Source organism: Pipistrellus hanaki (genome assembly GCF_964339955.1).
Source record: "Pipistrellus hanaki genome assembly, chromosome: 1".
In the NCBI taxonomy this organism is placed as follows: Eukaryota; Metazoa; Chordata; class Mammalia; order Chiroptera; family Vespertilionidae; genus Pipistrellus; species Pipistrellus hanaki.
In genome coordinates, this window is record NC_140503.1 from 196,095,581 (window position 1) to 196,112,404 (window position 16,824).

The 16,824-nt window shown below is 41.4% G+C and overlaps 1 protein-coding gene across 2 annotated transcripts in view; it reads right to left on the minus strand.

Annotated features, from left to right (window-relative positions):
• Nucleotides 1-8,654: 8,654 nt before the first annotated feature.
• Nucleotides 8,655-16,824, minus strand: part of STIM2 (stromal interaction molecule 2) — a 130,807-nt gene continuing 122,637 nt past the window's right edge. For both annotated transcript variants that reach the window (XM_084902350.1, XM_084902349.1), the window contains 2 exons: nt 15,438-15,714; nt 8,655-10,337 (listed from right to left, as the gene is read on the minus strand). In XM_084902350.1, coding sequence (XP_084758476.1) covers nt 9,860-10,337; nt 15,438-15,714 — 755 coding nt within the window. In that variant the 3' untranslated portion in view covers nt 8,655-9,859. The remainder of the gene's footprint in view (nt 10,338-15,437; nt 15,715-16,824) is intronic.

Consider the following 16,824-nt stretch of genomic DNA (forward strand, 5'->3'; position numbering starts at 1 on the left):
TCTCTCTCTCCTATCTACGCTAATAAAAGAGAAACATGCAAATTGACCACACCTCCGCAACACCCATCAGCTAATCAAGAGTGAGTATGCAAATTAAACCAACTAAGATGGTGAGTTAATTTGCATATGGGAGCGGCCAGGCTGGGTGGGCCACCTGCTATGAGGGTAAGATGGGGGGGGGAGGGGCAGAGGGAGCTACAGGAGTGGCGCTCCTGCCGGGAGCGAGGGCTTGCAGGCTCCCAGGCAGCTGGGAGTGAAGCCAGGAGAAGGAAGGCCTATTCGTGCACAAATCTTTGTTCAATGGGCCTCTAGTCTTATATAATAAAAGCCTAATATGCAAATCAACTGAATGACAGAACCAGTCACTATGATGTGCACTGACCACCAGGGATCAGATGCTCAATGTAGGAGCTGCTCCTAGCCCACAGCTTTGATACAGGCCAGCCAAGGAGAGGGCAGGGCCGGCAAGTGAGTGGTTCGAGGCTGGCCATGGGGGTGCCAACAGGGTCTCCCGATTTCCCCACAGAGGGAGGCAACTGGCAGCAGTGGTGGCTTCGGTGGTGGGGGGTGGGGCTGTTGAGTGGGTGATGCCAGGCCAGCCCAGATGGGTGCCAGCGGGGGGGGGGGGGCCTGATTGCCCTGCTAGTCACCCCACAGATTGGCCCTGATCTCCAGCTGGGCCTAGGGACCCTACCCATGCACAAGTTTTGTGCACAGGGCCTCTAGTATATCTCTAGTATACCCACAGGTTGAGAACCACTAGCAGGGTTGCCTAGAACCATCAGAAAACACAGATATTTACATTACAATTCATAACAGTACCAAATTACAGTTATGAAGTAGCAACAAAAATAATTTTATGGTTGGGGGTCACCGTTCTAACTGTATTAAAGGGTCAAAGCATTAGAAAGGTTGAGAACCACTGCTCTAACTGAAGGTGGCCTCCACCCTGCTAACTTTACTTCCCACTGCTCCATACACTCTCTCTAGGGTCCTTGCTTGTCCCCTGAAAGACCCTACTCATTCTCAGCCTTATATTTGGCTCCCTCCATTTGGAAAGCAAATTGCTGTTTACTGAGTATCTAATTTAATGACAGGGGCTAAGGGGTAATTTAAGGACATTTAAGCCAACATGTTTACCCCTCAAGCTGTCTGGAAGCAAGAGATGTAAAATAAATGAGAATCATTTTTCCCATGCTTAACCCTTTTAATGATTTTCCCATTGATCTCAGGATCGAGTCTATAAAATTTTAAATATTGCCTGGCAGGCACTGCACAATCTTGACCCTTCTCTTGCCCTCTGACTACAATCCAGTGCTCCTAGCCTTCATTCACTTTCCTGAACACACCCTGGTCTTTCCCCTGCAGCCTTCTCTCTATATGCTGTTACGCCTGCCTGGGCCACTCAGAACCCCGTGCCCCTCCTTGTCTGCTTCCTGCTGATTCTGCAGGGTTATGTGCAAATGCCGCTTCCTCAGGAAGGCCCCTCCTGACCGTCAAGTTAAATAATCGCACAGCCCCGTGAACTCTTTCTGCATGGCACTAATAACAAGCCGGGCAACTTAATTATTTGCAGAATTGCTCGACAAGCTAGGCCATGTTTATCTTTGTTACTGTTGTGTGCCCAGCACTCAGCACATTATCGGTTCTCACTATGTAATTATCGAAAGAGTAAGATCTCATAATACAGAAACCACATTAACCTGTTAACCGAGCGGGACCTATAAATACGTCAAACATAAACACTATTGGGAAAACGGGTAGGACATATGAATACGTCCTTGAAATATATGTTGCGCCCTGAGAGGGACGGTATATATTTTTTGTAATCTTTTTTTATTTTTTATTTTATTGATTTTCTTACAGAGAGGAAGGGAGAGAGATAGAGAGCTAGAAACATCGATGAGAGAGAAACATCGACCAGCTGCCTCTTGCACACCCCCTACCGGGGATGTGCCCGCAACCAATGTACATGCCCTTGGCCGGAATCGAACCTGGGACCTTTCAGTCCGCAGACGGACACTCTACCGCTGAGCCAAACCTTCGGCTGTAATCGTAACAATTGTTTGTAAAATTTATAATTTTTTAATTCGATATTTCCATTTTTTTGTTGGTATTCTTTTCTATTTGTTTGTAATTTTGTCTTTTCCTTTGTGCTTTATATATAAATAAATGAAAAAATATATATTTCACTTATTTTAATTAAGCATAAATAAAAAAAATAATAATATAAAATTACATCCGCTGGGTGTGACGTACTGACACATCCTAGTGAAAGAGTACGCGCCCGCTGTACGTTGCATAGTTAAAAAGGGAACTCCCCGGTTAACAGGTTAATATGTCCTTCAGCCATTGCAAGCTGAGCTCAGGAGCGGGGGTGAGCACCAGGCCTGGAGAGGCAGAGTGACGGCACAGACACACACTTTGATAGAGCCATCCCATTAGGCCCATTCCTATGGCACTCATCACTCAGAGTCCAGCTTGAGGAATAAGCCCTGCAAGGAACACACACTACTCCAAGCATCTTAATCCCCATCTTCCCCAAACCTCCGCGTAAGATGATGAAAAGGCAGTATACGGTGCTCACTGGTACTGCATGAGTCACAGTCTAACCACTGAACTTGTGAATGCCCTCAACAACCTGAAATTTGAAGGCGGCAGTAACGTGCCATCTATGGATTCAGGCCTGGGGTGCCAGTCCTTGGGAGCTCACAGCTAGGCAGGCACCAGAGCAGTTCAGTTTGTTGGGCAAGTAAGTAAGCAGGTCATTGTAATATGACGTGACAGGTGTGTAATACACACAAAGTCCGGACACTCACAGACGTGGTATCGCACCCACTTTGGGGGCATGTATGGAAGTCTTCGTGGGGATGCCCAAACTGAGTGAAAGGGTTCGGGTTGGCGGCCCAAGAACGGAGAGGGCACCCCAGGCAAAAGCTGCATCGAGCACGGTGGGGGTGGGTGGGAGCAGCCTGCCTCGTTCCGGAAACTGCACGAAATTCTGTCGTAGACGGTGGGGCTATGTCCACAATGACAAGCCACGAGGCTGGGGCAGTAAGCAGAGCCCAGAATATCCATCCATCTTCTGCTAGACACGGTGAAGTTTGTATTTTACCCCACAGGGATTGGAAAGGTGTGGGAAGATTTAATGGGAGAACATCCACCATATGCTACGAAAGCTCACCGATGAGGATGAAAGAGGGTGAGTCTGGGTTCACTCTGCTTGTTGAAGGAAATACAATGAGACGTGAAGGCAGCAAGGCCAGAGGCATTAATTCGCTCAGATACCCAGGGACTGAACGGATAAGACTTGGTGATCTGACAATAATGTGCCCTTTCCCTGCCTATCTTCCCTCATTTCCCAAGGTCCTATGTCCAGTCCTACTTTCAGGTGTGTTCCATGACCTTTACTTTATGGGTCAAAGGCAACATCTGGCATAGCCATTACTGCTGCACCCAGGCTTCATTTTATCCACCCTCCATTTCCCGCCCCCACCCCAGCCTTTCTTTTTTAAAAGTTCTTGTGATTGTACTTTTTGGAGACAGATACACATCCTGAGTGTTAATAGGAAGCTTTCTCAAGGAGAAGAATCAAACTTGAATGGCTGGTATTTCAAAAACAAAACGTAAAAGCCACGTTCTTATTCTAGAAACCTTTCCCAGGTCCTGAGTGGGGTATCCTTCCATTTCCCTCAGAATCCCTTCAGGGACACCCCTGCCCGGGAACCTCAGGCTACATTTCAGCAGCTTGCATTCCCACACGTAGAAAATGAGCCCACGTGACTCTCTAGAGCTGATGCTTCAATGAAAGACATGGTCCTTAAGGAATAAACACAAGATATTCTTCACAGAACTGCAGCACTGTCCTGGCTGCTATTTGAAATGAAAGTGTGGCAATCAAGCAAGAGGAAGAGCAATCCTGACCCAGATAAGATATCTTGGGTCCGGCTTCTCCAGGGAACTAGAACATGCGGGGCAAACCAGGAAGGAGGTGGGTTTGGGAAGCAGAGGCGCTGCCCCTGCTCTGGGGGCTGGAGGTCTGAATGGCTGAGCTACTGCCACTGCTCTCAGCAGGTGGAGGTCCGCTGCCTGCCTTCCCTGAGCTCACTGCTCTCTCATCCGCAGAGGCCGATGAAGACACTGCAACACGTCCGGTAAAAACGGAAACCTCAGCATAATGGAGAACCTGGCCGTCAGAACTCAAGCCATGAAAGGATCCTGGGCATTGTTTAACCCCACACCCTGCCAAGATCTGGACTGAGGTTCCCCATCATGTCCTACAGCACACACTGCCAGAGACAACCCCTCAGGGCCCCTGGGAAGACAGGTCGATAGCTTCAGTCATCCCAACACAGGGCGAAGCTAGTCCCGAACCTTGTCCAGCAGCCCACTGGACAACAATTGATTCAAGATAGGATGAGGTTGCCGGGACCGGTTTGGCTCAATGGATAGAGCGTCGGCTTGGGGACTGAAGGGTCCCGGGTTCGATTCCGGTCAAGGGCATGTACCTTGGTTGCGGGCATATCCCCAGTAGGGGGTGTGCAAGAGGCAGCTGATCGATGACTCTCATCGATGTTTCTAACTCTCTATCTCTCTCCCTTCCAATCTGTACAAAAAAATCAATAAAATATATTAAAAAAAAAAAAGATAGGATGAGGCCTTCCTGGGTCCATCTGAAAGGACTGGGGGTGTGGGGTAGAGAAGTCTTTTATCAGTACTATCAGGGCGTACATGGGATTGCTCAAATGCAGTGTTCCTCTCTAGTAACAACTTCCCTCAAAATGAGCACCCTCGCCGCTATTACGAAGGGTTTTGCTGGAACTCAGGAACTGCAAACTCACTTGTTACAACTAGCCTACGAGTAGAAGCCCTAAAACTAACTTGCCCGTGGTTATGTCTCAGCCATAGCACATCTCTTCACACCCTCAGCAAGTTAGCACCTTTAAATTATCCTTAATAAATATGTTTGAGCTACACAATTCCTCTCCCCATCAGCTCCCATCTCTCCAACATTTGATTTCCATTTCCATCACTGTCCTCATTACAAGGATTTTTGTTTGCTCTGTCTTCCCTATTAGATATCGAGTTCCCTTAGGGCAGTGGTCGATGAACTCATCAGTCAAGAGAGCCAGATATCAACAGTGCAATGATTGAAATTTCTTTTGAGAGCCACATTTTTTAAACTTAAACTTCTTCTAACGCGGAATCTTCAAAATAGACTCGCCCAGGCCATGGTATTTTGTGGAAGAGCCACACTCAAGGGGCCAAAGAGCCGCATGTGACTGGAGAACTGCAGTTTGCCGACCACTGTTTAGGGCATTAGTCCATCTCATTGGTCTGTATCCCTCCAGAGCTTATCATGATGCGTGGCACATAGTAAGCTATTAAATGTTTATTTAATAATTAAATGGATTCTATGTTGTCTCTTACCTCTAATTTTTTTTTGGGGGGGGAAATCTCTCTCATTCAAGGCAGAAAAACAGGATATCAATAAAATTAAAACTTAAACCTAGATTTTCTTTGCTGAGATTTCTAAATAAAAATGAAAAAGTACATATGATTTTTAAAAATCAGTTTTAGTTGGTAAATAGGTAATACAATAGCTACATTTGAACGATTGCATAAGACTTAAAAAAAAAAACACTAGGACCCCCAATAACTTAATGGGCAAAAGACATGAATAAGCAATCCACTGAAATGGAAAACATGTAACATGAAAAACTGTCCAACCATACCAGACATTTACCTATTAAATCAAGCGAAGTTTTACCCACAGAGTAATTCAGAAATGACAGTGAAGCAAAAGGGTGCTCATACATTCAAGTGTGGGATGAGATAGAAACGTGGCTGTGTGGATAAGGAAAGTTAACAATAGTTACACTCACAGTATGTGTGTGAGACTATGTGTGAGTATAATAGACACATACTTATAAGCTAAGCTAAAATATCTATGGTTTTTTTTCTATACACAATATGCATATTCCAAGGACTCAAAATGTTAACACAGAAGTTAATGATGTAATTCTACCACTTACTAGATAGGTGATCTTCAGTAAGCTATTAATTTTCTGGGCTCAGTTTCATTAGTAAAATGGTGATTTTAAAAATCAAAGTGAGAAAAATGTATTTGCCTTACAAGGGTGGTGCAAAGATTAAATGAGAATGTATGCTAATGAGTTCAGAACAGTTCCTCACACATGGAGTGCTCAATAAAGATTTAATTCTATTAGTCCACAGACCAAAAATTTGAAAACAGCCTAATGATTCATAATTTTAAAAAATGATGAGATTATGGTGAATCCATACAATGGCATACAATCACCAAAATGTTCATTAAAAATTATTAATGATATTGATGAAATGCTTATATTAAATGAAAAAGCATGATATGAAATTAAATATATATAGTATCAATAAATAGGAAATGATCTAGCAGAAAACTAACCAAAATAGTAAAAGCAATTATTTGGGCAAAATTTGATCTGTTTGCTGTATGTTTTTTTGTCTTTTTCATACTTTAAAAATTAATTTTTAGAGGGGAAGGGGGAAGGGGGAGAGAAGCATTGATGTGAAAGTGAAACATTGATTGGCTACCTCCTCATGTCCCCCTACCTGAGGATTGAGGCTGAATCCAGGGCATGTGCCCTGCCGGGAATCGATCCAGCAACCTTTTGGTGCATTGGACAGCATCCAACCAAGCCACACCAGCCAGGGCTCTTGTTATACTTTTCTATAATGAATTGTTTTTTATAGTAAGGAAGATATTGCTTTAAAAATCAGGAAAACACAAAAGTTTTGTAAGGTTAAAATGAAGTACCAAATGGATCATTAAAAAAACTTAGTGTCTAATTCTTCCTGTAAAAATGGTGTAATACAAAACTTTTTGTGGCTTTCCAAAACAATTATTTACTGTTGAATTTACAAATAGGGAGCTTTGTACTAATGCAAAGTAAATATTACAAAAAACATAAAAACAGTAAGTATTCCTTAAAATTGTTTATGAATGTGTGTGAGATTAAGCACAAAGAATGCATTTCCTGCCAAAAAGGGTTTGGTCAGTGGATAGACATTGGCCTGCGGACTGAAAGGTCCCAGGTTCAATTCCCGTCAAGGGCATGTACCCTGGTTGCGGGCACATCCCCAGTAGGGGGTGTGCAAGAGGCAGCTGATTGATGTTTCTTTCTCATCAATGTTTCTAGCTCTCTATCCCTCTCTCTTCCTCTCTGTAAAAAATCAATAAAATATATTTTTTTTAAAAGAAAAAAAAAAAAAGAATGCATTTCCTGATGGAGGATGGTACAAACTGTATTTAGGCCAGCCTCTCCCACACTCCACCACAAGTCTTAGCACACAGGGGTTCTAATCCAGAATTCCCTTCCAACCTTAAGTAAGTAGCAGCAGGCCTTGCTGGGAGCATTTAGAGCCATCCCTCCTCCCAGTTTCATTCCATCTCCAGCAGATCTTACCTTTTTTCTCTAGCAAACTATACAGGTATCTCCTCCCTCCTTCAGTTTTCAAAGGGAAGCACTCCTGTCTGGCTATAAGGAGGAGAAAGAAGATAAGGTATTCCCTTCATTCTGAAGAAACTTCCCAGAATGCTTTTTAATTCTTTGTGCACAACTTTTCCCTTCATTAACAGCCTATGTTCCTCAACTCTTGACCGTTCAGATGATTTTACCTCATAATCAGGCCAAAACACTGTTCATTTCAATCAAATTTGCCCTTACAGTACTATTAACAATATAAATATCCATCCTATATAATAAAAGCCTAATATGCTAAGTGTTCAGTCATCTGGTCATCCATTCAACCAATCAAAGCATAATATGCAAAGATATGCTAAAGCTGTTCAACTGCCTGCTATGATGTGCACTGACCACTAGGGGGAAGACACTCTGACTGGTAGGTTAGCTTGCTGCTGGGGTCCAGCCTATCAGGACTGAGTGAGATGGGCTGGACATGTCCTGAAGCCACGCCATGGTCCCTAGCTGGCCAACCTCCCATATCCCTCACTGGTGCACCAGTGGGGTTCCTCAGCCTGGCCTGCACCCTCTGGCAATCTGGGCTGAGTCCCTCGTCCCCTCTGCCCCCGCCAAGTACATGAATTTCATGCACTGGGCCTCTAGTGTGTGTGTGTATGTGTGTGTGTGTGTGTGTGTGTGTGTGTATGTATGTGTATAAATATATATATATATATATATATATATATATATATATATATATATGAATCAATCAAGACCTCGACAGTTTTTAACAAAAGTACAAAAAAGGATAAACAATCACACTTTACAGGAGACCCCAGGAAACTTAATATTCCTATTAAATTATTTCTTTGGAGCAAATCTCAAACTTCTTGTTTATCAATCAGCATTTTCATCTAAAAAAGACTGGGCTGGACACTGTATTTTAATCATAATACTGAAAAACCATTCTAGCTAATATGTATCAGTTGTTCACCCAAACATCCATCCATGTTGTATTACCCATATCATTTATGATTGAATTTTTAAAAGAAGTGTTTTAAATAGAAATTCCCCAGATGTTAATGTACTCTGTTGCTCTATGTGACAATCTTTACAGTAAAAACTACCCTTAAAATAACCTATCCGTATAATGAGCCCCAAACTTTACAAATTAATACAACACAATCTAAATGCACCATAGATTTATATTTGTTAATCGTGATATCAGAACATTTAAACATTTCAAACTACATAAAAATATGACAAACAATATAAAATAGAAAGAAGTTTGTTGACAACTTACTTTCAAAACATCGCTATTTCTTATATTGCATTAGCAACAAGATAGCTTACATAGCTCTCCAGGAAACATGTAGTGTTTTTAGTGGAGTGTTATCAACAAAAACCAGCACAATCCCACACAATAATGTCTCCAATTTATTATCTTTTCCACAGTACAAATCTCTCACAAACCATAAATCCTTTGCGGTTATTCAAAGTCTGTAAACAAGTGTCTGAATCTCCACATCCACCCCGCCTCAGTTTAAGTTTGTGAATGTTTTAAGTCCTCTGATCAAGTTTTAACTCCGCTTGCGTAAGGAATAAAGAGCCTTCTCTCTTTAAATTATGTATATCTTATCATACAGCCTGCAATGCAGTAAATCACAGTGAAAGCCCTGGGAAAAACAAAACAACATGATCTTTACAGCAGGACTCAAAACTTTATAATATTAAATGCATTAAAAGAAGCTTCCCATAATAAAAGCATGGGTTTTCATTTCCAGAAATCAAGTCAATTAGAAACCCTAGGTTCTACTTAAAAACCCATTTGATCTAAAAGTGAAAACAGTCCCCTATCCACAGTCATTTTATAAACTTTATACAGTTTCACTTGCAGAGATTTTTTTTTCCAGTCTGGAAAACAGTAGTGCAATTAGTTTTTAATTCTTGTAAGTTATTTAGTCCAGGATGTAAATAGCTCTGTGGAAAGATAAGAAGATGCTCTGGTAAACAAGAAATTTTTGCAAGCCCATGCTGGCTTACTAGTCCTTTAAAGCTCGTAAGTCCATAGTGGCTTTCAATAAATGTTGTATATACATCACTAATAACAAAGCAGAAATAAATAGGCAGAAGTGACTGTAAACTGTCTCATCTCTTAATAATTTTTCAGAAATAACTGGCTTGATGAATTGATTACATAGTCATTTAAATAAGCAGACAGTAGACAGTTGCCCTTAAGGACATTCCACTAGGGCATCCAATCTGGAAAGCCCCAATGGAGTTACATTCCTAAAATTTAAAAAAAAAAAAAAAAAAAAAAAAAAAAAAAAGGTGGGGGTGGGGGTAATAAAAGTTTAAGGATGCCACTTGAATGGAATTCCATCAAGTCAGCCAGTTCACTTGGATTTCTTCTTAAAAAGGCTTTTGAGTTTTGATGGCTTTTTGCTCTTCTCTCCATTAGGACAGAGGTCATGTGGGATGCTGCTCACCCTGGCAGCATTCGGGGCTTCCTGCACTGGTTTACTGCTGTTGCCACCTGAGGAACAGGATGTGTGGCGAGCTTTAGGCACCGGGATGCCACTAGAAAGCTGGTTCATGCTACAGGATTTCTCCAAGATGCCGTTGTATACTTTGCTTGCAGGACTGAAGATCATGCTCTTCGTTTCTGTCAGCCCCACACAATCGGGAGAGCCCCGAGAGAGATCCGCAGTGATGGGCGAGTCTCCTCTGGATGAATCCTCTAGAGAGAGCTCATCTTTTGATATCTTCCGAGGAGACAGTGTTTGGTATATCTCAAGGCTGGAAGGAGGAGACTGCTTCCTTCCAATGGAAGAGTTTAAGGAGTCACATTCTGAACCTGTGTCTGGTACTTCCCTGGATGAGACAGAGGTAAAGGTAAAATTGTAAATAAGGAGTCCCAGCAGACACTCTAACTAAAACAACTCCCATCATTTCAGCTATCAAGACGTAAATGGGGGAGCCCAAGCCGGTTTGGCTCAGTGGATGGAGCGTTGGCCTGGAGACTGAAGGGTCCTGGGTTCAATTCTGGTCAAGGCCACATGCTTCGGGTGTGGGCTTGATTCTCCAGAGAGGGTGTGCAGGAGGCAGCCAGTCAATGATTCTCATCATTGATGTTTCAATCTCTCTCTCCCTCTCCCTTTCTCTCTGAAATCAATAAAAAAAAGTTTTTAAAAAATATAAATGGGGAAAATGCTAAAATTTATTCACATTTCAATAAAATTTGAAAATTACTAGTTTAAATAATATAACTTAAACTTAATGTTTAATGACTAACATAAACTATAATGATGCAATCTACCAATCTGAGGAAAATAACTTGTTATGCCTTCTTTGTTAAGAGAAATAAAAATGTTTAAAGTTTACAGACTTTATCATTTCAACTACTTTTGTGTTATTTTAATAATGAGTATTTTTCTTCCTAAACCATATATATAGTAACACAATATATTTGAAAAGATTAATCTTAGTCACTGTTTCTCCCTTTAATTTTTAAGTAATTAAATTGATGAAATATAGCTTCCTGAAGAAGAAACAAAGAAATATATAAATTCTCCCAAGTTTAAAAAATAAAAAGGAAATTGAAGTATATTAGAGCAGGCAAATGAATGGGAGGTGGAAGCCAATGATGTAATGCTATTTAGAAGTATATATTCAGTAAATTCTCAAAGGTTTATTCCAATGTGATCCCCAACCCTTTCTTCACAGTGGAAATAAGAAATAAAGAGGAGATTATTTAAAGTTCACAACCCCAAAGCCAACATACAGTAAGTGCTATCAGCCTCCCTTCAAAATATACCTGGAGTCCCGCCTCTTACCCCCCTGCTGCTGTCCCTCTTCCTGAACCACCGTGAAGTCACCTCAATCACTGCAATAGCTCCCTAACTGGGCTCCCTGCCTCCGTTCTGTCCCTCACTCTGAGTTACTTCTCCACACAGCCCTTTAGGTATTTGAAAGACTCAGTCAGACCCATCATTCCCGTGCCCAGAACTGTCCAATGCTTCCTCTCATACTCAGGCTAAAACCCAAAGTCCTTGTCCAAGTCACAGAGGCCTGTCTGAGCATGCCCACGGCAGTTACTGCGGCTGCACACTGTCCCGTTCTGCCCCATCCCACCACAGCCTCTCCTTAGCCCTCCCATAAGCCATTCTTGTGGTTCCCAAAGGGCATTCGCACTTGCTGGTTCCTCTGCCTCCCAATCTCTTCCCCTCCCTCTCTACATGGCTTCCCCTTGTCCTCGTCATTTAGGTTGTGATACCACCCCTAGCCACTTTACCTAAAACAGCATTTTTTTTCCTTCTACCTGTCTCCGTTTAGTATCCCAGAACTTATCACTACCTAAAATGATATTTTATACTAACATGTTCATAGTAAGTTTCCTCAGGAGAAAGGAAACTTAATGAGGACAAGGAGTCTTATTAACTTCTGTATTCTCTGCACTGGAATAGTGGCAAGATTACAGTGGGTATTCAATAAGCATGTAATGGATGGGATGAATGGGTGGGAAAGGAGGGAGGAAGGGAGGGAGGGAGGGAGAGAGGGAAGATCCTGATGAATAGGGATCATGTCTTATTCTGGTTTCTATACATACCATGCCTGACACAAATATAGTTTACTCTATGGAAAAATGATTAAGTACAGTCAAGGTAAAAATAGCAGGCCAAAGAAATGAGGTGGGAGAAGGAAGAGAGCTGATGACAGAATAGAAATGCAAGAACACACCTTTTCATAATCTACCAGTTAGAACTAGGACAGGACCTTGTCTCACTTGTCTGGGCAGCTCAAGTTATTAGCAAGTGCATGGCACACAGCAGACTAAATTCATATTTATAGAATGAATGGAACTGAATGAGCTCTCACCTTGGATGACCTATGATTACTATAATTATTTATGCTGTATGCATATTTATTACTTTGATATGCATATGAACATATCTATGTTAATGTCATATTTTAGAAACATTAGATTTCTGAATGTTTTTAGTCATTTCAATATACTTTACCGTGTGTGAAGATTGTCTTTATTGCACTACAAGCTCTCAGAAGTTACAAGATCCCTTGGGCAAATAAAGACTTAAAAAAATGCTTCCAGATAATGCAGTTCCATGTACTGCATACTTTTCCAATGCTTTTATAATCTGATAATGGGCAGTGCTGACAGAGGCGAGGCAGTCAGACAGGGAAAAATGACTCAAATGGGGACTTTCCTGCTAGGTTTCTTTTGGAGATGTCCATTAATTGAGTAGCATATATGATTGTTATTGAAGCTACTCAGCTGTTTTAGTTACTATTTTATTAATTTACTTTCTATTCTGCTACATGGTTTGGGAACTCTGTGTGAATTTCTAAGGTAGGTTAAAAATATTTCAAAAACTAGCCCCAAAGATCTAAATTAGGGGTGGAGAATCTTTTTTATGCGAAGGGCCATTTGGATATTCATAACATTATTTGTGGGCCCTACGAAATTAAAAATTAGCTTGCTAAATTTGATCAAACATTTCATTGACACCCCTAATGCCTTGGCTGGACCAGATCAAATGATTTCTTGGGCCTTGATGTTCGAGGGCCGGATGTTCCCCAGCCCTGGACTAAGTCATGTGTGGAAAGAGCCCTGATCCACGTTAGGATCACTGTCCTGGCTCTGCTCTTAGCTGTACAATCATGGGTAGGTCACTTAATTTAAACAGGTCTTAATTTTTCTGAAAAGCTAAGAGAATCTGATTGCCCTCTAATACTTCCAGTTCTAACATTTTAATTCCAAAACAAATAATCTAGAGTGTTGCATCTTCTGCTAACTATTCAGATCTGGAGAGCAGGTACAGTATACCTTAAAACCTCCCATCTTTTCTAGAGCACATATTCTTTGAAAAGGTTGAACTTAACTATGTGTGCCATTTATGTTATTTTTCTGTTTCTTTCCCCCACTACAGCTGAATTCATGTAAGTTTAATGCATGTGTAACAAGACAACTCAAGGTGAAGTTTAAATGAGTGCATGTGTGCATAATGCATCGGACATAAAAGATCAGTAAATAATAAATGTTATTATTTTGTAAGGGTTCTGATGGCACAACACTTAAGACTGAAAATACAGAGAAGAGGAAACTTTTCTGACTCTAAATTCTCATATTGCTGAGCTCGCTATGAATTTTTGATGTTGCTATTTGAAATGAAACTGAAAACTTCCAACAACTCAAAAAATTCTACTGGAAAGCATAGGTCTGGAGTTTTTCTACTAATTTCCATAAGCCACACAAAATGAGTTTTCTTAGTAAAGCCATCCTTCTGGTGACTATAGTTATATTGCAAAGATTATACAAAGTGGCTAACTCTAGAGTGCTAACCAAGCAAAGTTGGGTAAAACTCTCCAATTGTAATGAGAATATAAAACATGGGCTGTCTTCTTAGGAATATGCTGTAATGATCACTTGCTAATCATAAAATTTATTTTCACTAGTAGAGGAAGCAATCATACATGAAAATAACTGTTTGATGATGACATCGACTAAAGAATCCCATCCTAGAGAGCTACACCGATCTTGGAGACCATCCAACCCTTTCATCTGTTTTGTTTCTCAGACAAGGACAATGAGATTTGGGGGCTACACGGCTATTAAGTGGCAAAATAAGAAACTGACTCAGTTTTTCTGTCTAACCTCAGGCTTCCAAGGACAGTGGTTTAGAAAGAGATCCTCCGTAACAACAGGCCTCAAGGAGCACCGGGGTCCCTAAGCTGGACAAGCATACCCTGCCACTGCTCCTTTTTATAGAAAAAAGTTGTTATGGATACAAATTCCTTCTTTACGTTCCCTCACTTTCTTAAACCTCTAGCGTCTGGTACTTCTTGTTTACTATAAAGTGTTAGCATATAACAGTAAATCATTAAGTGGCAACAAATATTTTAAAAACTCAGTCATATTCAATGTTTCTTTGTGCTCAAGTATATTTAAGCTCATGCCTTTATACTTTACATATAAAATAGTTAACAAGTTTATGTTTAGAGACTTGAGTTACCTGGGTGCTGTGGCCTCTTCTAAAAGCTGTATTGCAAAACATCTTCCTATGCCTGGATAGTGGGCAGAATTCTAAGATGGCCCCCAAATTCCCAGCCCTAGTACACAGACATCTTCTTCCAGTTATTTTGTTGTTGTTGCTTTTGTTAATCCTCACCCAAGAATATTAGGGAGGGAGGGAGACATTGATGTGAGAAAGACACATCGATTGGTTGCCTCCAACACACACCCCAACTAGGGCTAGGGGATCAAAACAGCAACGCAGTATGCGCCTCTGACCAGGAATGGAACCTGGGACTCCAGAGTGTGGGCCGACTCTCTAACCAGCGAGCACACTGACCAGGGGTTCCCAGTTATTCAATCGAACATTAATATAGAAGGGATTTTGCAGATGTGATTAAGAGCATAAAGCATAACCTCAACACAGAGAGGTTATTACCCAGGTCAGCCTTTTAAATTCGGGTCTAGAGATGAGAGATAGAGGCAGTCAGAGATTCAAAGCAAAGGAAGGATTTGACAGAAGGCAAACTCTCTGTTGCTGGCTTTGAAGATGGAGGCCTCATGGAGGACATCAGGCAGCTTTAGAAACTGAGAGCAGCCCCTGCACAGGAACCAGACCTCAGGGCTATAACCCAAAGGCACTGAATTTTCCACAACCAACTGAGCTTTGAAGAGGGCCCAAAGCTGCCAGATGAGAGCGGAGCTCAGTCAATGCCTCGATTTTACCCTTGTCAGATCCTGGACAGAAAACCCAGCCACACCAAGCTTGAACTTCGGCATACAGAGCTGAGACCTAACAATTGGGTGCTGTTTGACATCACCAAGTTTGTGGTAAGTTCTTATGCAGCAATGGAAAACTAGTAAGACACACCAGTCCTACCCACCCAACTCCCACCTCCCACACAGCAGCCCAATATATACTTAAGTTTATTCACTGCCAATACCATTGCTTCTCAGCAGAGAAGTAAATGGCCTCCTCCTCCTCTTCACTCCGATAAAGAGCAGGGCAACTGGACACTGAGAGGATGTCTGGATCAGGGGAGGCCAGCGAGTGCTGTGTGTGCTGGGGGTGGTGGCCGTGCCGAGGGTGTGGCGGGTGCGGGGCGCTGTGTGCCGGGAGCTGAGCTCGCTGGGTCTGCGGTGAGGAGGGCACGATGCTGCGACGAGAGCGACACAAGCTACTGCTTCTGGCTAACGACCCAGCAGGTTTAGCCATGGTCCCTGAAAACCAAACATACATTTTAAAAAAGCTCATAAAAGCCCCTGCTCCTTTGTACACGCTGTAAGTACTCACAAAAGAGAACTGATGTTACTAGTATGTAACCACTGAATCTGCCTTTACTGAAATAAGTGACTGAACCACTATGACCATCCTCCATCACCTTTACTGCTTCTCAGGAAAGTTAAGAAATAAAAAATAAAATCTAACAAAAATGAAATCAGGTTTAAAAATAAATAGAAATAAACATAAACAAATTAGGCTTTAATATTAATTTTGACATTACTAACCAAAAAGACTTTAAAATGTACCCAACATAACAAATCCTTAAATTTAAAAGATCAACATAGCATAGTTATAAGGAATTTGTTCTTTGTTACAAAATAAATTTCAACATTAAAAGAAGGAAATTATCAGTAAAATTTAAGTTAGATTTTTCAACGGTTTGATTCCTGGTTGGGGGGCATGTGGGAGGCAACTAGTCCATGTAATACCCCCTACCTCCCTTTCTCTCAAAAGAAAAAAGAAAAAAAAGAAATCAATTACAAAAAGAACCCTAGTGGTTTGGCTCAATGGATAGAGAACCAGCCTGTAAACTGAAGGGTCTCGGGTTCACTTCCTGTCAGTGACACATACCTCAGCTGCAGACTTGATCCCTGGCCCTATCGGGGCTTGTGCAAGAGGCAACCAATTGATGTGTCTTTCTCACATCAATGTTCCTCTCTCTTTCTATCCCTCTCCCTGCTTCATTTCCACTCTAATATTCAATGGAAAAAATATCCTCAGTTGAGGATTTAAAAAAAAAAAAAAAAAAGATATTGCTTACAACTACACAATATTTTCCAATTTTTTTTTCTTAATTATGCTGCCATGTCTTTTGCCTGAAAAAAATATATGAATCCCTGTTTTAGAATTATGTACACTTGGAGTTGAGGATCTTTCTTCCTTGTTGCCCAAAGAGATCTGGATGGGGCTACAGAGAGTTATCACACTATAAAATCACAGTATTAAAAAGCAGGCACTTTGACCTTTTAATAGCATTCCTTTACATAATGTGAATGTTTTTACAACATGTTCAGGCTATTATTAATTTCCAATGAAGGCAGATATCC